The 26,279-nt window shown below is 42.7% G+C and overlaps 1 protein-coding gene across 2 annotated transcripts in view; it reads left to right on the forward strand.

The window, feature by feature from the left end:
* The first annotated feature begins 6,775 nt into the window (after positions 1 to 6,775).
* Positions 6,776 to 26,279, forward strand: part of neurl1b (neuralized E3 ubiquitin protein ligase 1B) — a 75,871-nt gene continuing 56,367 nt past the window's right edge. For both annotated transcript variants that reach the window (XM_046296258.1, XM_046296259.1), the window contains exon 1: positions 6,776 to 7,036. In XM_046296258.1, the coding sequence (XP_046152214.1) occupies positions 7,009 to 7,036 (28 nt within the window). In that variant the 5' untranslated portion in view covers positions 6,776 to 7,008. The remainder of the gene's footprint in view (positions 7,037 to 26,279) is intronic.

Below are 26,279 nucleotides of genomic sequence, written 5' to 3' on the forward strand. Positions count from 1 at the left end.
AGTAGTCTGGTGTATCAACAGTGGAAGACTGCCTGATTGGTTTTACATGATTATTACTGTACAATAGAGAATAACATGTAAATATCCTGGCTGTGCAGATCACTCCCAGCCCAGATGATACAACGATTCTACAATGGAATCAAAATACAGTCAGCTGCTGCAAAATCCCTGACAAATGGAGAAGTACTCACAAAATCCCCTTTAAATAGAGAAGTACTCACAAAATTCCCTTTAAATAGAGAAGTACTCACAAAATCCCCTTTAAATAGAGAATAACTCACAAAATCCCCTTTAAATAGAGTACTTACAAAATCCCCTTTAAATAGAGAAGTACTCACAAAATTCCCTTTAAATAGAGAAGTACTCACAAAATCCCCTTTAAATAGAGAATAACTCACAAAATCCCCTTTAAATAGAGAAGTACTTACAAAATCCCCTTTAAATAGAGAAGAACTCACAAAATCCCCTTTAAATAGAGAAGTACTCACAAAATCCCCTTTAAATAGAGAAGAACTCACAAAATCCCCTTTAAATAGAGAAGTACTTACAAATGGAGAAGTACTCACAAAATTCCGTTTAAATAGAGAAGTACTCACAAAATCCCCTTTAAATAGAGAAGTACTCATAAAATCCCTTTTAAATAGAGAAGTACTCATAAAATCCCTTTTAAATAGAGAAGTACTTACAAAATCCCTTTTAAATAGAGAAGTACTTACAAAATCCTTTTCAAATGGAGTAGTAGAAGATCTATTAATGAACAATACTGACAAAATTCCCTTCATATTTCTCAAATATGATCTAAAATAATAATAAAGTTATTTTGGGGGACCAGAACCAACCTCCGTGTTATTAGGCTTTAATGTATTAATGTAATCATGTGATTGAGTAGATGAGTAAAAGTACTAGGCTGTTCCAACCGGTGACAATATTACACCCACGATGTGCAGGGTGGCGCTGAGCTGTTGTGTTTCCTTTGTGTTGAGTGCAGGGCTTGATTGAGACCTCCGTCATTGGCTCACTTAGACTCACTTCCTGTGTTGAAATCCCTCTCCGACACGGTGGCACTACGTGTATGTGTGTGCCTGTGTCTCTCTGAGGCGAGGACAGGAGTGGGAGGAATGTCACTTCGCCCCATATCCAAACATTTTCTATTCCGCTTCACTTCAACTGCTAAGTGATCAGAGAGTCTCTGTCACACGCTGGGTCCTGTGTGGTAACCTATTCCAGGAGGGTCCTGTGTGGTAACCTATTCCAGGAGGGTCCTGTGTGGTAACCTATTCCAGGAGGGTCCTGTGTGTTAACTTATTCCAGGAGGGTCCTGTGTGGTACCCTATTCCAGGAGGGTCCTGTGTGTTAACTTATTCCAGGAGGGTCCTGTGTGGTAACCTATTCCAGGAGGGTCCTGTGTGGTAACCTATTCCAGGAGGGTCCTGTGTGGTAACCTATTCCAGGAGGGTCCTGTGTGTTAACTTATTCCAGGAGGGTCCTGTGTGGTAACCTATTCCAGGAGGGTCCTGTGTGGTAACCTATTCCAGGAGGGTCCTGTGTGGTAACCTATTCCAGGAGGGTCCTGTGTGGTAACCTATTCCAGGAGGGTCCTGTCTGGTAACCTATTCCAGGAGGGTCCTGTGTGGTAAACTATTCCAGGAGGGTCCTGTGTGGTAACCTATTCCAGGAGGGTCCTGTGTGGTAACCTATTCCAGGAGGGTCCTGTGTGGTAACCTATTCCAGGAGGGTCCTGTGTGGTAACCTATTCCAGGAGGGTCCTGTGTGGTAACCTATTCCAGGAGGGTCCTGTGTGGTAACCTATTGCCCAACTTGCGGCTCCTAATACAAAAAAAAGCACCTGGATTCCGGGAACAGCCTGGACTTCCCTTCCTGTCACAGCTGCTCCTTGAGACCCATCCCTGGGTCTGGGAAAGCCAGCCCTCCAACCCAGGCTGTGCACTAAACCCCTGTACCCTCAGAGAACAGTATAGAGCCCGTAGCTCTGCAGCTATGTAATACTGTAGGCCCAGACCACGTGGTACTAACTAGCCCTCCAGGCCTCCAACCCAGCGGACTCCTCAGAGAGCACTGTGGTCCAGGAGACAGGAAACAGCTTGAGAGGAGCCCAACAGTCAAGGCAATGAGAGGAGGGAGGAACAGGGGAAGAGGGGGGCAGAGGACGGGTGTGTGTGTGTGTGGGGGGGGGGGGGATTTCCTCATATGGCGTAGACACTTTCAAAAGTACACAGCAGCAAGACAAACCCACCACTCATTTAGTAGTGTATCAGTTACTGATACCTAGACTGATACCTAATCAGTTACTGATACCCAGACTGATACCTAATCAGTTACTGATACCCAGACTGATACCTAATCAGTTACTGATACCCAGACTGATACCTAATCAGTTACTGATACCCAGACTGATACCTAATCAGTTACTGATACCTAGACTGATACCTAGTCAGTTACTGATACCTAGACTGATACCTAATCAGTTACTGATACCCAGACTGATACCTAATCAGTTACTGATACCTAGACTGATACCTAATCAGTTACTGATACCCAGACTGATACCTAATCAGTTACTGATACCTAGACTGATACCTAGTCAGTTACTGATACCTAGACTGATACCTAATCAGTTACTGATACCCAGACTGATACCTAATCAGTTACTGATACCTAGACTGATACCTAGTCAGTTACTGATACCTAGACTGATACCTAGTTAGTTACTGATACCTAGTCAGTTACTGATACCTAGACTGATACCTAATCAGTTACTGATACCTAGACTGATACCTAATCAGTTACTGATACCTAGACTGATACCTAATCAGTTACTGATACCTAGACTGATACCTAGTCAGTTTCTGATACCTAGACTGATAACTAGTCAGTTACTGATACCTAATCAGTTACTGATACCTAATCAGTTACTGATACCTAGACTGATACCTAATCAGTTACTGATACCCAGACTGATACCTAATCAGTTACTGATACCTAGACTGATACCTAGTCAGTTACTGATACCCAGACTGATACCTAACCAGTTACTGATACCTAGACTGATACCTAGTCAGTTACTGATACCCAGACTGATACCTAATCAGTTACTGATACCTAGACTGATACCTAATCAGTTACTGATACCTAGACTGATACCTAATCAGTTACTGATACATAGACTGATACCTAGTCAGTTACTGATACCTAGACTGATACCTAATCAGTTACTGATACCTAGTCAGTTACTGATACCTAATCAGTTACTGATACCTAATCAGTTACTGATACCTAAACTGATACCTAATCAGTTACTGATACCTAGACTGATACCTAATCAGTTACTGATACCTAGACTGATACCTAGTCAGTTACTGATACCTAGACTGATACCTAGTCAGTTACTGATACCTAGACTGATACCTAATCAGTTACTGATACCTAGTCAGTTACTGATACCTAGACTGATACCTAATCAGTTACTGATACCTAGTCAGTTACTGATACCTAGACTGATACCTAATCAGTTACTGATACCTAGACTGATACCTAATCAGTTACTGATACCTAGACTGATACCTAATCAGTTACTGATACCTAGTCAGTTACTGATACCTAGACTGATACCTAATCAGTTACTGATACCTAGACTGATACCTAATCAGTTACTGATACCTAGACTGATACCTATCCCCTTATTGGGGTGTTAGAGTTAGGGTGAGGAGAGAGGGGGCTTTCTCTTATTTAGGGGGTAGGGTTAGTGTGAGGAGGGGTGAGGAGGGCAGTGGCTTTCCCCTTATTGGGGGAGGGGTTAGTGTGAGGAGAGAGGGGCTTTCCCTAATTGGGGGTTGGGGTGAGAGAGAGGGGCTTTCCCTAATTGGGGGGTTGGGGTGAGGAGAGAGGGGGCTTTCCCTTTTGGGGTGGTAGGGTTAGGGTGAGGAGAGAGGGGGCGTTTTCCTTGATAGGGGGTTAGAGTTAGGTTGAGGAGGGGTGAGGAGGGCAGGGGATTTCCCCTTATCGGGGTAGGGTGGTTAGAGTTAGGGTGAGGATAGAGGGGCCTTTTTCCTTAGTGGCAGGGGTCTATCAGAATGGTGAGGAGGTATGGAGGGGTGAGGAAGAGGAAATGAGAGGGAGGTCTCCCAGACAGGAAGAATACGTCATGCGACCGTGAACAAACCTATGATTGAATCATTTTAATGTTGTTGAGAGGTTTACAACCGTCTAGGTTGTAGAAACCCCCTTCTAAGTTCATTGCCAAACCCACCACTGCTAAGTCTACAGTCTAGGTTCAACTACATTTCTTATTGGTCCATTAGCCCATTTTGATGATGTCACCAGGCAAATCAAAATTCCATCCCACCAAAACAGGCTGAAATCTAAGCCAGTCGTTTCAAACAGCTCTTACACTTAAAGGGAATTATCATAATTTTCACAATTTCACAGTGTTTATCCAACCTCATACCGTGAGAATGTATGTAAAGCACAGGAAATTATATTTTTGACAGCACTGGGCCTTTAATCAGCATTTTGCAATGGCCATCTCAGTCTGCTGACTTAAACCCCATTTGAAACACTGTGGTTTGAATTGAAGAGGGTAGTCAATAAGACCAGATGAAGGATATCAACGATCTGGAAAGATTCTGTAAAGAGGAACGGGTTAAGATTCCTCCCAATGTGTTGATATTGATATTGATAAGGCTCAGCAGTGCCGTTATCCTCGAGAGGTGAGATATTGATAAGGCTCAGTGCCGTTGTCCCCGAGAGGTGAGATATTGATGAGGCTCAGTGCCGTTATCCTCGAGAGGTGAGATATTGATGAGGCTCAGTGCCGTTATCCTCGAGAGGTGAGATATTGATAAGGCTCAGTGCCGTTATCCTCGAGAGGTGAGAGATATTGATATTGGTAAAGCTCAGTGCCGTTATCCTCGAGAGGTGAGATATTGATGAGGCTCAGTGCCGTTATCCTCGAGAGGTGAGATATTGATATGGCTCAGTGCCGTTATCCTCGAGAGGTGAGATATTGATATGGCTCAGTGCCGTTATCCTCGAGAGGTGAGATATTGATAAGGCTCAGTGCCGTTATCCTCGAGAGGTGAGATATTGATGAGGCTCAGTGCCGTTATCCTCGAGAGGTGAGATATTGATAAGGCTCAGTGCCGTTATCCTCGAGAGGTGAGATATTGATAAGGCTCAGTGCCGTTATCCTCGAGAGGTGAGATATTGATAAGGCTCAGTGCCGTTATCCTCGAGAGGTGAGATATTGATAAGGCTCAGTGCCGTTATCCTCGAGAGGTGAGATATTGATGAGGCTCAGTGCCGTTATCCTCGAGAGGTGAGATATTGATAAGGCTCAGTGCCGTTATCCTCGAGAGGTGAGATATTGATGAGGCTCAGTGCCGTTATCCTCGAGAGGTGAGATATTGATAAGGCTCAGTGCCGTTATCCTCGAGAGGTGAGATATTGATAAGGCTCAGTGCCGTTATCCTCGAGAGGTGAGATATTGATGAGGCTCAGTGCCGTTATCCTCGAGAGGTGAGATATTGATAAGGCTCAGTGCCGTTATCCTCGAGAGGTGAGATATTGATGAGGCTCAGTGCCGTTATCCTCGAGAGGTGAGATATTGATGAGGCTCAGTGCCGTTATCCTCGAGAGGTGAGAGATATTGATATTGGTAAAGCTCAGTGCCGTTATCCTCGAGAGGTGAGATATTGATAAGGCTCAGTGCCGTTATCCTCGAGAGGTGAGATATTGATAAGGCTCAGTGCCGTTATCCTCGAGAGGTGAGATATTGATAAGGCTCAGTGCCGTTATCCTCGAGAGGTGAGATATTGATGAGGCTCAGTGCCGTTATCCTCGAGAGGTGAGATATTGAAAGGTCTTGAAAACAGGGTTGGTAATCAGTATTATATTAGTATTAGTATAATTTTCCCATATAGTTCAGTATTTAAATGATTTATTTTATACAGTCATTTGTGTTGATCTTTATCAATGGGGTCAATAATTTGGGAGCCCACTGTGTATAGTGACTGGCCTAGGTGTGTCTCTGAACTCAGTGCCTTTATTAAAAGCATGTATTTGATGTTGTGTAGAGACAGAGACAGATGGGAATGGTATTGACCTTTATGAAACTCCACCAAAGCCAATGGAATTTCATGATGAAAGCTGAATTATGAGTTCAGGTAATGATCTAATAACTGTCGTCCAATTTCTCCACATGAGGGAAATGTCTCAACTCCGTTATTTGATATTAAACTGATGTTAAATCATTGTGACAGAGATTATTGAATGGAATGGTCCTGAGTTGACCTCGGAGTGAGTTGATCCAATCATTCCGTTAGACAGTAGTTCTGTTGTGTGTCTTGTAGCCCATGGACAGTCAATTCGACTCAGAGCAGCAGAGTAACTAGCTGAGTCTAGTCCACTGTGCCTTAGATTCTGTAACTGCCTGGGAGAGGGGCACCAGCGAAGATTACTGTTTCTTTAAAGTCATGGAGTAGATAGAGAGAGAGAGGATACTGAAGAGAGGAGGGGGAGGCACAGTGCGCCAGTTAGCACTGCTGTTTAGAGAGAGAGAGAGAGAGAGAGAGAGAGAGAGAGAGAGAGAGAGAGAGAGAGAGAGAGAGAGAGAGAGGGAGGGAGAGGGAGAGGTAGAGAGAGAGAGAGAGAGAGAGAGAGAGAGAGAGAGAGAGAGAGAGAGAGAGAGAGAGAGAGAGAGAGAGAGAGAGAGAGAGAGACAGAGGTAGAGAGAGTGGGGGAGAGGGGGAGAGGGAGAGGGAGAGAGAGCAGCCTGCCTGATCTTCACATTTCTTGCAGAGATAACATTACAGAGAATGTCCATGCTTCTTTAAGGAGACTCAGCGCTGTTCAAAGGTTCAGAAATACCCAGACTAAAAGGCCAATAAGTAGCTCTTTGACAGACCATATTGGACATACATAAATGGATGGACAAAGATATATTGCATTCAGAATTCACTTGTCAACCAGTGAGACGCATCAGTGGATATAATGGGCAACACAACACATAAACCTTTAGGTAAGATCTAAGACTTTCTGATTTTAATAATCATAACAGCATAATAAGGAATGTTCACACAGCTCTCCATCTCTATTTAATAACTGAGAGCACTTAGCAATACAGTGCGCCTTTATGCGGTGTTGATAAAGACGGTTCACCGAGAACTGAAGTGGGCAGCTCGAGCTGCGCAGCACCGCTGACGACCGACGGCAGGCGTGCAGCTCTCCGGTGCGCGGGAAAGACGAGAGAGCGTGATTCTCGACGATGTCTTAGACTAAACCTAGTTTTTCTAAGTCTCTAACTTGTAATTTATTTATTTACATTATATTTTTTTGTATGGTTAAATCAATTTTTTATTTGACTTGATCTCCAATGCGTGGGAGAAAACAGAGAATCCCCGAGATGTATCAGATTAATTCAATAGAAGTTCAATCTTGTGTTTCCGGTTATATTTAGTATTTATTTTTAGGCACTTTTTCCAATATGTTTTAATGTCGTAGTTTATTTATGAATATATATCTGAATGTAATGACATTCTAATAACAACTGTTATTCATCTGATCTCATTGCTCTAAACATTTTAAGCCGTGTTAATTTCCCAGCTCATGTAGTCCACAGTAACACGAGCTCGTCGCCTTGTAGTTTAGCCACAGCCATGGAAGATTAGTTTGCTAAGCAAGCTGTGGTTTTCTAACAATTGTTTCCTTTTAGATCAGCCCAGGCTCATAGAGGTGAACCAGTGATTTACCCTAACACGCGCGCACGCACGCGCACGCACGCGCACACACACACACACACACACACACACACACACACACACACACACACACACACACACACACACACACACACACACACACACACACACACACACACACACACACACACACACCTCCTCCTACTCTATCAGTTTGCACCCACACTCATATCAGCTGACAGTGGATCAGACCTCACCATGTCACGACGGTCAGTCAGACAGATACTATGCATGTGAAAAACAGAAGTGTAACTGTCAATAACTCATTTCGTTCCCAGACACTTCTGTCCAGAAGAGTCTGGTGGACCGACGTGTCAAACTTGACCTTCGTTAGCAAATAGAAAGACTTCGCTGCGTAGGCATTGTCTTAATCGGCTTCATCTACCAATCATCTCCAACAGCACCTTCCGTTAACCCGCCCCCGACTTGTCGTGTATCCATTTGAAGCCACGCCTCGCAGTCGTGTGATTTGCTAATGTTAAATTCTACTTAACTCAGACTGATGATACCAGTCTATAGTCTCTACCTGTTGTAACTTTAATGTGTTTGAGTTAATGTTTAAGTTCATTCTTTGAGCTGAGATATTTGAGATAATTATTTAGATTTATTTGCATATGTAATTGTATTGGGTTGTGTTGAATTATGCTTTTTTGACTGCAAGTCCCAGAATGCCTTGCGAGAGGAATGAGTGATAACGCGCCAATTATGTGCAGGTGTTGGGTGATTGTAGCTGACTTTCCGACAGCATTTTACCTGCATTGCTCTGTACCACAACCATTGATGTTAAATGTAACATAAACAAGTATTCTTACTAAAAGAAGCTTTCTTATCAAAACCGACGTCCCGAGTCATTACTAAGAAGTTAGCAAATCTAATACTACCCTCATGATGATACCAGTCTATAGTCTCTACCCTCCTGATGATACCAGTCTATAGTCTATACCCTCCTGATGATACCAGTCTATTGTCTATACCCTCCTGATGATACCAGTCTATAGTCTCTACCCTCCTGATGATACCAGTCTATAGTCTCTACCCTCCTGATGATACCAGTCTATTGTCTATACCCTCCTGATGATACCAGTCTATAGTCTCTACCCTCCTGATGATACCAGTCTATAGTCTACCCTCCTGATGATACCAGTCTATAGTCTCTACCCTCCTGATGATACCAGTCTATAGTCTCTACCCTCCTGATGATACCAGTCTATAGTCTCTACCCTCCTGATGATACCAGTCTATAGTCTCCACCCTCCTGATGATACCAGTCTATAGTCTCTACCCTCCTGATGATACCAGTCTATAGTCTACCCTCCTGATGATACCAGTCTATAGTCTCTACCCTCCTGATGATACCAGTCTATAGTCTCTACCCTCCTGATGATACCAGTCTATAGTCTCTACCCTCCTGATGATACCAGTCTATAGTCTCCACCCTCCTGATGATACCAGTCTATAGTCTCTACCCTCCTGATGATACCAGTCTATAGTCTACCCTCCTGATGATACCAGTCTATAGTCTCTACCCTCCTGATGATACCAGTCTATAGTCTCTACCCTCCTGATGATACCAGTCTATAGTCTCTACCCTCCTGATGATACCAGTCTATAGTCTCTACCCTCCTGATGATACCAGTCTATAGTCTCTACCCACCTGATGATACCAGTCTATAGTCTACCCTCCTGATGATACCCAGTCTACCCTCCTGATGTCTCTAGTCCCTCCTGATGATACCAGTCTATAGTCTCTACCCTCCTGATGATACCAGTCTATAGTCTCTACCCTCCTGATGATACCAGTCTATAGTCTCTACCCTCCTGATGATACCAGTCTATAGTCTCTACCCCCCTGAAGATACCAGTCTATAGTCTCTCCCTTTCTGCTAAATCTAAGGGGAGAGCTCAAAGATTCAAGTCCCTTGGGTGCTGCTGTAGAGTTACGTTAGAGGTGGCCATCCAAGAAGGCTCAAGGTCTGTGGCCACAGATAAAAATAAATTCAAATCACGTTATATCTACAGTAGCTTTGATTGGACCAATCATGTCAACATCATCCTTTTAAAATCTCAGCTAGCAGTCATCATTATGATCAATTTCACGATATACTGGCTAATCCTTTTCAATCCTTGTCATATGAAGATAAACAATGAAGATAAATTATAGATTATACAAATTCTTATTTGTATAAGACTCTAAGACTCTATAAGACTCTACTCCAGATAACGCTGGGCCAATTGTGCAAATTTTTCAACCTTGTTTTTCTTCGAGTACCCAGTTGTCTTGAAAGCACCATAAAACCACAAAATGCCAGACTTTGATGACAAAGCTTATGTATACTGTAGCTAAGAAAGTAATACTAAGTGTATGTTGTGTAGGAAGCTGTTAGTAGCCAATGTGCCTCACCCTAATAATGTGGTCCCTTTCCCCCTTATTACAACCTACTGTTCTGACTGGGTGATGTGCATGTAGCCTATAGCCTGTTTTAGAGAACTGTAATCATCGAATAATGTAAAAGTTTTCATTGTGTGCTTATATGCCCCCTTTATTTATCCTACGCTTCTGACTTGGTGTACAGGGAATTATATTGACTACGTCCGCTGTCGACTTGCTCATTGATGTCTTAACCGAAATTACGGATTGCCTCTAATCACTCCCTTATGCCATAGTTTGTACATCTCCATTGTCAGTAGAAACCACATTTGTTTAAGCAAGTCAGCCATATCAGCTATGCTTATTTAAAAGACGTGAGGCTGAATTAATTGTTTCACTGCCAGACAAGGCTCCTTTGATAGCCAGGTGTAACAGTGGTAAGGTGTTGGGACTCTGCTGTTGGGACAGCTTTATGTAGGCCCTAACAGCTTGTGGGCACCGTCTGTCACCGTTATAGTGCCATTAATGTATTAATGTTTAGTGTAGTGTAGTGTAGTGTAGTGTAGTGTAGTGTAGTGTAGTGTAGTGTAGTGTAGTGTAGTGTAGTGTAGTGTAGTGTAGTGTAGTGTAGTGTAGTGTTGTGTAGTGTAGTGTTGTGTAGTGTACATTTACATTTACATTTAAGTCATTTAGCAGACGCTCTTATCCAGAGCGACTTACAAATTGGTGCATTCACTTTATGACATCCAGTGGAACAGCCACTTTACAATAGTGCATCTAAATCTTTTAAGGGGGGGTGAGAAGGATTACTTTATCCTATCCAAGGTATTCCTTAAAGAGGTGGGGTTTCAGGTGTCTCCGGAAGGTGGTGATTGACTCCGCTGTCCTGGCGTCGTGAGGGAGTTTGTTCCACCATTGGGGGGCCAGGGCAGCGAACAGTTTTGACTGGGCTGAGCGGGAACTGTACTTCCTCAGTGGTAGGGAGGCGAGCAGGCCAGAGGTGGATGAACGCAGTGCCCTTGTTTGGGTGTAGGGCCTGATCAGATCCTGGAGGTACTGAGGTGCCGTTCCCCTCACAGCTCCGTAGGCAAGCACCATGGTCTTGTAGCGGATGCGAGCTTCAACTGGAAGCCAGTGGAGAGAGCGGAGGAGCGGGGTGACGTGAGAGAACTTGGGAAGGTTGAACACCAGACGGGCTGTGGCGTTCTGGATGACTTGTAGGGATTTAATGGCACAGGCAGGGAGCCCAGCCAACAGCGAGTTGCAGTAATCCAGACGGGAGATGACAAGTGCCTGGATTAGGACCTGCGCCGCTTCCTGTGTGAGGCAGGGTCGTACTCTGCGGATGTTGTAGAGCATGAACCTACAGGAACGGGCCACCGCCTTGATGTTAGTTGAGAACGACAGGGTGTTGTCCAGGATCACGCCAAGGTTCTTAGCGGTCTGGGAGGAGGACACAATGGAGTTGTCAACCATGATGGCGAGATCATGGAACGGGCAGTCCTTCCCCGGGAGGAAGAGCAGCTCCGTCTTGCCGAGGTTCAGCTTGAGGTGGTGATCCGTCATCCACACTGATATGTCTGCCAGACATGCAGAGATGCGATTCGCCACCTGGTCATCAGAAGGGGGAAAGGAGAAGATTAATTGTGTGTCGTCTGCATAGCAATGATAGGAGAGACCATGTGAGGTTATGACAGAGCCAAGTGACTTGGTGTATAGCGAGAATAGGAGAGGGCCAAGAACAGAGCCCTGGGGGACACCAGTGGTGAGAGCGCGTGGTGAGGAGACAGATTCTCGCCACGCCACCTGGTAGGAGCGACCTGTCAGGTAGGACGCAATCCAAGCGTGGGCCGCGCCGGAGATGCCCAACTCGGAGAGGGTGGAGAGGAGGATCTGATGGTTCACAGTATCGAAGGCAGCCGATAGGTCTAGAAGGATGAGAGCAGAGGAGAGAGAGTTAGCTTTAGCAGTGCGGAGCGCCTCCGTGATACAGAGGAGAGCAGTCTCAGTTGAATGACTAGTCTTGAAACCTGACTGATTTGGATCAAGAAGGTCATTCTGAGAGAGATAGCGGGAGAGCTGGCCAAGGACGGCACGTTCAAGAGTTTTGGAGAGAAAAGAAAGAAGGGATCCACTGGATGTCATAAGGTGAATGCACCAATTTGTAAGTCGCTCTGGATAAGAGCGTCTGCTAAATGACTTAAATGTAAATGTAAATGTAAATGTGGATACTGGTCTGTAGTTGTTGACATTGGAGGGATCGAGTGTAGGTTTTTTCAGAAGGGGTGCAACTCTCGCTCTCTTGAAGACGGAAGGGACGTAGCCAGCGGTCAGGGATGAGTTGATGAGCGAGGTGAGGTAAGGGAGAAGGTCTCCGGAAATGGTCTGGAGAAGAGAGGAGGGGATAGGGTCAAGCGGGCAGGTTGTTGGGCGGCCGGGCCGTCACAAGACGCGAGATTTCATCTGGAGAGAGAGGGGAGAAAGAGGTCAGAGCACAGGGTAGGGCAGTGTGAGCAGAACCAGTGGTGTCGTTTGACTTAGCAAACGAGGATCGGATGTCGTCGACCTTCTTTTCAAAATGGTTGACGAAGTCATCTGCAGAGAGGGAGGAGGGGGGGGAGGAGGATTCAGGAGGGAGGAGAAGGTGGCAAAGAGCTTCTTAGGGTTAGAGGCAGATGCTTGGAATTTAGAGTGGTAGAAAGTGGCTTTAGCAGCAGAGACAGAGGAGGAAAATGTAGAGAGGAGGGAGTGAAAGGATGCCAGGTCCGCAGGGAGGCGAGTTTTCCTCCATTTCCGCTCGGCTGCCTGGTGTAGTGTAGTGTAGTGTAGTGTAGTGTAGTGTAGTGTAGTGTAGTGTTGTGTAGTGTAGTGTAGTGTTGTGTTGTGTTGTGTTGTGTTGTGTTGTGTTGTGTTGTGTTGTGTTGTGTTGTATAGTGTAGTGTTGTGTAGTGTAGTGTAGTGTAGTGTAGTGTAGTGTAGTGTAGTGTGTAGTATAGTATAGTGTAGTGTTGTGTAGTGTAGTATAGTATATAGGATAGTGTAGTGACCAGAACAAGGTATTGTAGTAAGCAGTCCAGCATTCACCATGCTGGAGAATGAAGCATAAGCCACACCAAGCCTATTTACTCTGTTCCATCTGACTGCGCAATCCACTGTCTCATCAGCCCAGCCAGGCAATTTATAAACTTGATCTCCACTATAAAAAACATCTGGACATTATCTCATATTTCTTTTAGACAAACATTTTGTTTGTTTTGTTTTGTTTTGTTTTTGTATAAACCTTGCTGTGTCTCGTCGACATTTGCAACATAGTTTCAATATTCAGATTTGATCTCCATCTGTCTCATAGTAATGAACGTGTCGGGTGTCGGGATGAGACAGACAGGCAGACAGACAGGCAGACAGACAGACAGGCAACATTTCTCAGCCAGTCGAAATCATGAATCAGCATCATTTTTATGGATATGTACAAAGAAATATCAATTGAAAACAGGTAAAACAAAATGAAGTGCAGCTAGTTTTCAGTCTTTCCAGCTTCAGTTTGAAGTGATTGTGTTGTTGCCTGTGTTGTTGGCTGTGTTGTTGGCTAGCTCCTCTGAACAACAGTGTCCTGATGAAAAAATACATTTTCTAAGCCAGGTGAAATCACACCTCATTAACTCATTGTTATGCATGTATCCAAATAAATGTCACTAGAAAACAGGTTAAACACCTTACTGTTGATATTCTGTCTGCACTGTTTGACATGACTTTAAGTTAGCAGTAGTTGGCTAGCTAGCAAGCAAGGGATAAGAACGTTGCCAGCCAGTATGGCAATAGAACATTTAGAATAAACGACTGGGTCGTGTCCATAGATACAGAACAAAAAGACTGAACGACTGGGTCGAGTCCATAGATACAGAACAAAAAGACTGAATGACTGGGTCTCGTCCATAGATACAGAACAAAAAGACTGAACGACAGGGTCACGTCTCTGACAACCGAACCGATAGAAGGAACGACCAGCCGGCTTCAAATCAAATCAAATCAAATGTTATTTGTCACATGCGCCGAATACAACAGGTGTAGTACTTACAGTGAAATGCTTACTTACAAGCCAACAATGCAGTTTTAAACTGCTCACTTCGAGGCACAGCCATCCAGAACAGCTCTCGCGCATGCTTCAGTGTTGTTTGCCTCGACGCGAGCATAAACGTCATTTAGCTCGTCTGGTAGGCTCGTGTCGCTGGGCAGCTCACGTCTGGGTTTCCCTTTGTAGTCCGTAATAGTTTTCAAGCCCTGTCACATCTGACGAGCGTCAGAGCCGGTGTAGTAGGATTCAATCTTGATCCTGTATTGACGCTTTGCCTGTTTGATGGTTCGTCGGTGGGCATAGCAGGATTTCTCAGTGTCCGGATTAGTGTCCCGCTCCTTGAAAGCGACAGCTCTAGCCTATAGCTCGATGCAGATGTTGCCTGTAATACATGGCTTCTGGTTTGGATATGTACGTACGGTCACTGTGGGGACAACGTCGTCAATGCACTTATTGATAAAGCCGATGACTGAGGTGGTATACTCCTCAATGTCATTGGATGAAACCCGGAACATATTCCAGTTTGTGCTGCAAAACCTTCCTGTAGCCTAGCAACTGCGTCATCTGACCACTTCCGTATTGAGTGAGTCACTAGTACTTCCTGCTTTAGTTTTTGCTTGTAAGCAGGAATCAGGAGGATAGAATTGAGTGCGGTCTTAGTGCCAGCAGTGGTTTGTGGTGGTAAATAGACGGCTACTCTCTTGGTAGATAGTGTGGTCTACAGCTTATCATAAGGTACTCTACCTCAGGCGAGCAATACCTCTAGACTTCTTTAATATTAGACATCGGGCAACAGCTGTTACTGACAAAATGACAGACACCCCCACTCCTCGTCTTACCAGACGTAGCTTCTCTGTCCTGCCGATGCATGGAAAATCCCTCCAGCTCTATATTATCCGTGTCGTCGCTCAGCCACGACTCAGAGAAACATAAGATATTACAGTTTTTAGTGGCCAGTTGGTAGGATAATCGTAACCATAGGTCATACATTTTATTTTCCAATGACTGCATGTTAGCAAGTCGAAATGATGGCAGTGGGAGTTTACTCGCTCGGATTTTCAGAAGGCAGACCGATCTGCGTCCTCTTATCAGCCATTTTACAGGCCGTATACTGTATATGGGTTACAGGCTGTATATGGGTTACAGGCTGTATATTGTATATGGGTTACAGGCTCTATACTGTATATGGGTTACAGGCTGTATATTGTATATGGGTTACAGGCTCTATACTGTATGTGGGTTACAGGCTGCATATGGGTTACAGGCTGTATATGGGTTAAAGGCTGTATATTGTATATGGGTTACAGGATGTATATTGTATATGGGTTACAGGCTGTATACTGTATATGGGTTACAGGCTGTATATGGGTTACAGGCTGTATATGGGTTACAGGCTGTATATGGGTTACAGGCTGTATACTGTATATGGGTTACAGGCTGTATATGGGTTACAGGCTGTATATGGGTTACAGGCTGTATATTGTATATGGGTTACAGGCTGTATACTGTATATGGGCTACAGGCTGTATATGGGTTACAGGCTGTATATGGGTTACAGGCTGTATATGGGTTACAGGCTGTATATTGTATATGGGTTACAGGCTGTATACTGTATATGGGCTATAGGCTGTATATGGGTTACAGGCTGTATACTGTATATGGGTTACAGGCTGTATATGGGTTACAGGCTGTATATTTTATATGGGTTACAGGCTGTATACTGTATATGGGTTACAGGCTGGATACTGTATATGGGTTACAGGCTGTATATGGGTTACAGGCTGTATACTGTATATGGGGTACAGGCTGAATATTGTATATGGGTTACAAGCTGTATATTGTATATGGGTTACAGGCTCTATACTGTATATGGGTTACAGGCTGTATATGGGTTACAGGCTGTATATTGTACATGGGTTACAGGCTCTATACTGTATATGGGTTACAGGCTGTATATGGGTTACAGGCTGTATATTGTATATGGGTTATAGGGTCTATATTGTATATGGGTTACAGGCTGTATACTGTATATGGGTTACAGGCTGTATATGGGTTACAGGCTGTATACTGTATATGGGTTACAGGCTGTATACTGTATATGGGGTACAGGCTGAATATTGTATATGGGTTACAGGCTGTATATTGTATATGGGTTACAGGCTGTATACTCTATATGGGTTACAGGCTGTATATTGGTTACAGGCTGTATATTGTATATGGGTTACAGGCTGTATATGGGTTACAGGCTGTATATGGGTTACAGGCTGTATATGGGTTACAGGCTGTATATTGTATATGGGTTACAGGCTGTATATGGGTTACAGGCTGTATATGGGTTACAGGCTGTATATGGGTTACAGGCTGTATATGAGTTACAGGCTGTATATGGGTTACAGGCTGTATATTGTATATGGGTTACAGGCTGTATACTGTATATGGGCTATAGGCTGTATATGGGTTACAGGCTGTATACTGTATATGGGTTACAGGCTGTATATGGGTTACAGGCTGTATATTGTACATGGGTTACAGGCTGTATATTTTATATGGGTTACAGGCTGTATACTGTATATGGGTTACAGGCTGGATACTGTATATGGGTTACAGGCTGTATATGGGTTACAGGCTGTATACTGTATATGGGGTAAAGGCTGAATATTGTATATGGGTTACAGGCTGTATATTGTATATGGGTTACAGGCTGTATACTGTATATGGGTTACAGGCTGTATATGGGTTACAGGCTGTATATTGTATATGGGTTACAGGCTCTATACTGTATATGAGTTACAGGCTGTATATGGGGTACAGGCTGTATATTGTATATGGGTTACAGGCTCTATACTGTATATGGGTTACAGGCTGTATATGGGTTACAGGCTGTATATGGGTTACAGGCTGTATATGGGTTACAGGCTGTATATTGTATATGGGTTACAGGCTGAATATTGTATATGGGGTACAGGCTGTATATTGTATATGGGTTACAGGCTGTATACTGTATATGGGTTACAGGCTGTATACTGTATATGGGTTACAGGCTGTATATGGGTTACAGGCGGTATACTGTATATTGGTTACAGGCTGTATACTGTATATGGGGTACAGGCTGTATACTGTATATGGGTTACAGGCTGTATATTGTATATGGGTTACAGGCTGTATATGGGTTACAGGCTGTATATGGGTTACAGGCTGTATATGGGTTACAGGCTGTATACTGTATATGGGTTACAGGCTGTATATGGGTTACAGGCTGTATACTGTATATGGGTTACAGGCTGTATATGAGTTACAGGCTGTATATGGGTTACAGGCTGTATATTGTACATGGGTTACAGGCTGTATACTGTATATCGGTTACAGGCTGTATATTGTATATGGGTTACAGGCTGTATACTGTATATGGGTTACAGGCTGTATATGCGTTACAGGCTGTATATGGGTTACAGGCTGTATATTGTATATGGGTTACAGGCTGTATACTGTATATGGGTTACAGGCTATATATGGGTTACAGGCGGTATACTGCATATGGGTTACAGGCTGTATACTGAATATGGGTTACAGGCTGTATATTGTATATGGGTTACAGGCTGTATACTGTATATGGGTTATAGGCTGTATACTGTATATGGGTTACAAGCTGTATATGGGTTACAGGCTGTATATGAGTTACAGACTGTATATGGGTTACAGGCTGTATATTGTATATGGGTTACAGGCTGTATATTGTATATGGGTTACAGGCTGTATATTGTATATGGGTTACAGGCTGAATATGAGTTACAGGCTGTATATGGGTTACAGGCTGTATATGAGTTACAGACTGTATATGGGTTACAGGCTGTATATTGCATATGGGTTACAGGCTGTATATTGTATATGGGTTACAGGCTGTATATTGTATATGGGTTACAGGCTGTATATGGGTTACAGGCTGTATATTGTATATGGGTTACAGGCTCTATACTGTATGTGGGTTACAGGCTGCATATGGGTTACAGGCTGTATATGGGTTAAAGGCTGTATATTGTACATGGGTTACAGGATGTATATTGTATATGGGTTACAGGCTGTATACTGTATATGGGTTACAGGCTGTATATGGGTTACAGGCTGTATATGGGTTACAGGCTGTATACTGTATATGGGTTACAGGCTGTATATGGGTTACAGGCTGTATATGGGTTACAGGCTGTATATTGTATATGGGTTACAGGCTGTATACTGTATATGGGTTACAGGCTGTATATTGTATATGGGTTACAGGCTGTATACTGTATATGGGCTATAGGCTGTATATGGGTTACAGGCTGTATACTGTATATGGGTTACAGGCTGTATATGGGTTACAGGCTGTATATTTTATATGGGTTACAGGCTGTATACTGTATATGGGTTACAGGCTGGATACTGTACATGGGTTAAGGGCTGTATATGGGTTACAGGCTGTATACTGTATATGGGGTACAGGCTGAATATTGTATATGGGTTACAAGCTGTATATTGTATATGGGTTACAGGCTCTATACTGTATATGGGTTACAGGCTGTATATGGGTTACAGGCTGTATATTGTACATGGGTTACAGGCTCTATACTGTATATGGGTTACAGGCTGTATATGGGTTACAGGCTGTATATTGTATATGGGTTATAGGGTCTATATTGTATATGGGTTACAGGCTGTATACTGTATATGGGTTACAGGCTGTATATTGTATATGGGTTACAGGCTGAATATTGTATATGGGGTACAGGCTGTATATTGTATATGGGTTACAGGCTGTATACTGTATATGGGTTACAGGCTGTATACTGTATATGGGTTACAGGCTGTATATGGGTTACAGGCGGTATACTGTATATTGGTTACAGGCTGTATACTGTATATGGGGTACAGGCTGTATACTGTATATGGGTTACAGGCTGTATATTGTATATGGGTTACAGGCTGTATATGGGTTACAGGCTGTATATGGGTTACAGGCTGTATATGGGTTACAGGCTGTATACTGTATATGGGTTACAGGCTGTATATGGGTTACAGGCTGTATACTGTATATGGGTTACAGGCTGTATATGAGTTACAGGCTGTATATGGGTTACAGGCTGTATATTGTACATGGGTTACAGGCTGTATACTGTATATGGGTTACAGGCTGTATATTGTATATGGGTTACAGGCTGTATACTGTATATGGGTTACAGGCTGTATATGCGTTACAGGCTGTATATGGGTTACAGGCTGTATATTGTATATGGGTTACAGGCTGTATACTGTATATGGGTTACAGGCTATATATGGGTTACAGGCGGTATACTGCATATGGGTTACAGGCTGTATACTGAATATGGGTTACAGGCTGTATATTGTATATGGGTTACAGGCTGTATACTGTATATGGGTTATAGGCTGTATACTGTATATGGGTTACAAGCTGTATATGAGTTACAGACTGTATATGGGTTACAGGCTGTATATTGTATATGGGTTACAGGCTGTATATTGTATATGGGTTACAGGCTGTATATTGTATATGGGTTACAGGCTGTATATTGTATATGGGTTACAGGCTGAATATGAGTTACAGGCTGTATATGGGTTACAGGCTGTATATGAGTTACAGACTGTATATGGGTTACAGGCTGTATATTGCATATGGGTTACAGGCTGTATATTGTATATGGGTTACAGGCTGTATATTGTATATGGGTTACAGGCTGTATATGGGTTACAGGCTGTATATTGTATATGGGTTACAGGCTCTATACTGTATGTGGGTTACAGGCTGCATATGGGTTACAGGCTGTATATGGGTTAAAGGCTGTATATTGTACATGGGTTACAGGATGTATATTGTATATGGGTTACAGGCTGTATACTGTATATGGGTTACAGGCTGTATATGGGTTACAGGCTGTATATGGGTTACAGGCTGTATATGGGTTACAGGCTGTATATGGGTTACAGGCTGTATACTGTATATGGGTTACAGGCTGTATATGGGTTACAGGCTGTATATGGGTTACAGGCTGTATATGGGTTACAGGCTGTATATTGTATATGGGTTACAGGCTGTATACTGTATATGGGTTACAGGCTGTATATTGTATATGGGTTACAGGCTGTATACTGTATATGGGCTATAGGCTGTATATGGGTTACAGGCTGTATACTGTATATGGGTTACAGGCTGTATATGGGTTACAGGCTGTATATTTTATATGGGTTACAGGCTGTATACTGTATATGGGTTACAGGCTGGATACTGTATATGGGTTACAGGCTGTATATGGGTTACAGACTGTATACTGTATATGGGGTACAGGCTGAATATTGTATATGGGTTACAGGCTGTATATTGTATATGGGTTACAGGCTCTATACTGTATATGGGTTACAGGCTGTATATGGGTTACAGGCTGTATATTGTATATGGGTTACAGGCTCTATACTGTATATGGGTTACAGGCTGCATATGGGTTACAGGCTGTATATGGGTTACAGGCTGTATATTGTATATGGGTTACAGGGTGTATATTGTATATGGGTTACAGGCTGTATACTGTATATGGGTTACAGGCTGTATATGGGTTACAGGCTGTATAGTGTATATGGGTTACAGGCTGTATACTGTATATGGGTTACAGGCTATATATGGGTTACAGGCGGTATACTGCATATGGGTTACAGGCTGTATACTGAATATGGGTTACAGGCTGTATATTGTATATGGGTTACAGGCTGTATACTGTATATGGGTTATAGGCTGTATACTGTATATGGGTTACAAGCTGTATATGAGTTACAGACTGTATATGGGTTACAGGCTGTATATTGTATATGGGTTACAGGCTGTATATTGTATATGGGTTACAGGCTGTATATTGTATATGGGTTACAGGCTGTATATTGTATATGGGTTACAGGCTGAATATGAGTTACAGGCTGTATATGGGTTACAGGCTGTATATGAGTTACAGACTGTATATGGGTTACAGGCTGTATATTGCATATGGGTTACAGGCTGTATATTGTATATGGGTTACAGGCTGTATATTGTATATGGGTTACAGGCTGTATATGGGTTACAGGCTGTATATTGTATATGGGTTACAGGCTCTATACTGTATGTGGGTTACAGGCTGCATATGGGTTACAGGCTGTATATGGGTTAAAGGCTGTATATTGTACATGGGTTACAGGATGTATATTGTATATGGGTTACAGGCTGTATACTGTATATGGGTTACAGGCTGTATATGGGTTACAGGCTGTATATGGGTTACAGGCTGTATATGGGTTACAGGCTGTATATGGGTTACAGGCTGTATACTGTATATGGGTTACAGGCTGTATATGGGTTACAGGCTGTATATGGGTTACAGGCTGTATATGGGTTACAGGCTGTATATTGTATATGGGTTACAGGCTGTATACTGTATATGGGTTACAGGCTGTATATTGTATATGGGTTACAGGCTGTATACTGTATATGGGCTATAGGCTGTATATGGGTTACAGGCTGTATACTGTATATGGGTTACAGGCTGTATATGGGTTACAGGCTGTATATTTTATATGGGTTACAGGCTGTATACTGTATATGGGTTACAGGCTGGATACTGTATATGGGTTACAGGCTGTATATGGGTTACAGACTGTATACTGTATATGGGGTACAGGCTGAATATTGTATATGGGTTACAGGCTGTATATTGTATATGGGTTACAGGCTCTATACTGTATATGGGTTACAGGCTGTATATGGGTTACAGGCTGTATATTGTATATGGGTTACAGGCTCTATACTGTATATGGGTTACAGGCTGCATATGGGTTACAGGCTGTATATGGGTTACAGGCTGTATATTGTATATGGGTTACAGGGTGTATATTGTATATGGGTTACAGGCTGTATACTGTATATGGGTTACAGGCTGTATATGGGTTACAGGCTGTATACTGTATATGGGTTACAGGCTGTATACTGTATATGGGGTACAGGCTGAATATTGTATATGGGTTACAGGCTGTATATTGTATATGAGTTACAGGCTGTATACTCTATATGGGTTACAGGCTGTATATTGGTTACAGGCTGTATATTGTATATGGGTTACAGGCTGTATATGGGTTACAGGCTGTATATGGGTTACAGGCTGTATATGGGTTACAGGCTGTATATGGGTTACAGGCTGTATATGGGTTACAGGCTGTATATTGTATATGGGTTACAGGCTGTATACTGTATATGGGTTACAGGCTGTATATGCGTTACAGGCTGTATATGGGTTACAGGCTGTATATTGTATATGGGTTACAGGCTGTATACTGTATATGGGTTACAGGCTATATATGGGTTACAGGCGGTATACTGCATAGGGGTTACAGGCTGTATACTGAATATGGGTTACAGGCTGTATATTGTATATGGGTTACAGGCTGTATACTGTATATGGGTTATAGGCTGTATACTGTATATGGGTTACAAGCTGTATATGGGTTACAGGCTGTATATGAGTTACAGACTGTATATGGGTTACAGGCTGTATATTGTATATGGGTTACAGGCTGTATATTGTATATGGGTTACAGGCTGTATATTGTATATGGGTTACAGGCTGTATATTGTATATGGGTTACAGGCTGAATATGAGTTACAGGCTGTATATGGGTTACAGGCTGTATATGAGTTACAGACTGTATATGGGTTACAGGCTGTATATTGCATATGGGTTACAGGCTGTATATTGTATATGGGTTACAGGCTGTATATTGTATATGGGTTACAGGCTGTATATGGGTTACAGGCTGTATATTGTATATGGGTTACAGGCTCTATACTGTATGTGGGTTACAGGCTGCATATGGGTTACAGGCTGTATATGGGTTAAAGGCTGTATATTGTACATGGGTTACAGGATGTATATTGTATATGGGTTACAGGCTGTATACTGTATATGGGTTACAGGCTGTATATGGGTTACAGGCTGTATATGGGTTACAGGCTGTATATGGGTTACAGGCTGTATACTGTATATGGGTTACAGGCTGTATATGGGTTACAGGCTGTATATGGGTTACAGGCTGTATATTGTATATGGGTTACAGGCTGTATACTGTATATGGGTTACAGGCTGTATATTGTATATGGGTTACAGGCTGTATACTGTATATGGGCTATAGGCTGTATATGGGTTACAGGCTGTATACTGTATATGGGTTACAGGCTGTATATGGGTTACAGGCTGTATATTTTATATGGGTTACAGGCTGTATACTGTATATGGGTTACAGGCTGGATACTGTATATGGGTTACAGGCTGTATATGGGTTACAGGCTGTATACTGTATATGGGGTACAGGCTGAATATTGTATATGGGTTACAGGCTGTATATTGTATATGGGTTACAGGCTCTATACTGTATATGGGTTACAGGCTGTATATGGGTTACAGGCTGTATATTGTATATGGGTTACAGGCTCTATACTGTATATGGGTTACAGGCTGCATATGGGTTACAGGCTGTATATGGGTTACAGGCTGTATATTGTATATGGGTTACAGGGTGTATATTGTATATGGGTTACAGGCTGTATACTGTATATGGGTTACAGGCTGTATATGGGTTACAGGCTGTATATTGTATATGGGTTACAGGCTGTATACTGTATATGGGTTACAGGCTGTATATGCGTTACAGGCTGTATATGGGTTACAGGCTGTATATTGTATATGGGTTACAGGCTGTATACTGTATATGGGTTACAGGCTATATATGGGTTACAGGCGGTATACTGCATAGGGGTTACAGGCTGTATACTGAATATGGGTTACAGGCTGTATATTGTATATGGGTTACAGGCTGTATACTGTATATGGGTTATAGGCTGTATACTGTATATGGGTTACAAGCTGTATATGGGTTACAGGCTGTATATGAGTTACAGACTGTATATGGGTTACAGGCTGTATATTGTATATGGGTTACAGGCTGTATATTGTATATGGGTTACAGGCTGTATATTGTATATGGGTTACAGGCTGTATATTGTATATGGGTTACAGGCTGAATATGAGTTACAGGCTGTATATGGGTTACAGGCTGTATATGAGTTACAGACTGTATATGGGTTACAGGCTGTATATTGCATATGGGTTACAGGCTGTATATTGTATATGGGTTACAGGCTGTATATTGTATATGGGTTACAGGCTGTATATGGGTTACAGGCTGTATATTGTATATGGGTTACAGGCTCTATACTGTATGTGGGTTACAGGCTGCATATGGGTTACAGGCTGTATATGGGTTAAAGGCTGTATATTGTACATGGGTTACAGGATGTATATTGTATATGGGTTACAGGCTGTATACTGTATATGGGTTACAGGCTGTATATGGGTTACAGGCTGTATATGGGTTACAGGCTGTATATGGGTTACAGGCTGTATACTGTATATGGGTTACAGGCTGTATATGGGTTACAGGCTGTATATGGGTTACAGGCTGTATATTGTATATGGGTTACAGGCTGTATACTGTATATGGGTTACAGGCTGTATATTGTATATGGGTTACAGGCTGTATACTGTATATGGGCTATAGGCTGTATATGGGTTACAGGCTGTATACTGTATATGGGTTACAGGCTGTATATGGGTTACAGGCTGTATATTTTATATGGGTTACAGGCTGTATACTGTATATGGGTTACAGGCTGGATACTGTATATGGGTTACAGGCTGTATATGGGTTACAGGCTGTATACTGTATATGGGGTACAGGCTGAATATTGTATATGGGTTACAGGCTGTATATTGTATATGGGTTACAGGCTCTATACTGTATATGGGTTACAGGCTGTATATGGGTTACAGGCTGTATATTGTATATGGGTTACAGGCTCTATACTGTATATGGGTTACAGGCTGCATATGCGTTACAGGCTGTATATGGGTTACAGGCTGTATATTGTATATGGGTTACAGGCTGTATACTGTATATGGGTTAGAGGCTGTATACTGTATATGGGTTACAGGCTGTATATGAGGTACAGGCTGTATACTGTATTTGGGTTAGAGGCTGTATACTGTATATGGGTTACAGGCTGTATATGGGTTACAGGCTGTATATTGTATATGGGTTACAGGCTGTATATGGGGTATAGGCTGTATACTGTATATGGGGTACAGGCTGTATACTGTATATGGGTTACAGGCTGTATATTGTATATGGGGTACAGGCTGTGTATGAGTTACAGGCTGTATACTGTATATGAGTTACAGGCTGTATACTGTATATGGGTTACAGGCTGTATATGGGTTACAGGCTGTATACTGTATATGGGGTACAGGCTGTATAGTGTATATGGGTTACAGGCTGTATATGAGTTACAGGCTGTATATGGGTTACAGGCTGTATACTGTATATGGGTTACAGGCTGTATATTGTATATGGGTTACAGGCTGTATACTGTATATGGGCTATAGGCTGTATATGGGTTACAGGCTGTATACTGTATATGGGTTACAGGCTGTATATGGGTTACAGGCTGTATATTTTATATGGGTTACAGGCTGTATACTGTATATGGGTTACAGGCTGGATACTGTATATGGGTTACAGGCTGTATATGGGTTACAGGCTGTATACTGTATATGGGGTACAGGCTGAATATTGTATATGGGTTACAGGCTGTATATTGTATATGGGTTACAGGCTCTATACTGTATATGGGTTACAGGCTGTATATGGGTTACAGGCTGTATATTGTATATGGGTTACAGGCTCTATACTGTATATGGGTTACAGGCTGCATATGCGTTACAGGCTGTATATGGGTTACAGGCTGTATATTGTATATGGGTTACAGGCTGTATACTGTATATGGGTTAGAGGCTGTATACTGTATATGGGTTACAGGCTGTATATGAGGTACAGGCTGTATACTGTATTTGGGTTAGAGGCTGTATACTGTATATGGGTTACAGGCTGTATATGGGTTACAGGCTGTATATTGTATATGGGTTACAGGCTGTATATGGGGTAT

This window comes from Oncorhynchus gorbuscha, linkage group LG13 (assembly GCF_021184085.1).
Source record: "Oncorhynchus gorbuscha isolate QuinsamMale2020 ecotype Even-year linkage group LG13, OgorEven_v1.0, whole genome shotgun sequence".
NCBI classification, from domain to species: Eukaryota; Metazoa; Chordata; class Actinopteri; order Salmoniformes; family Salmonidae; genus Oncorhynchus; species Oncorhynchus gorbuscha.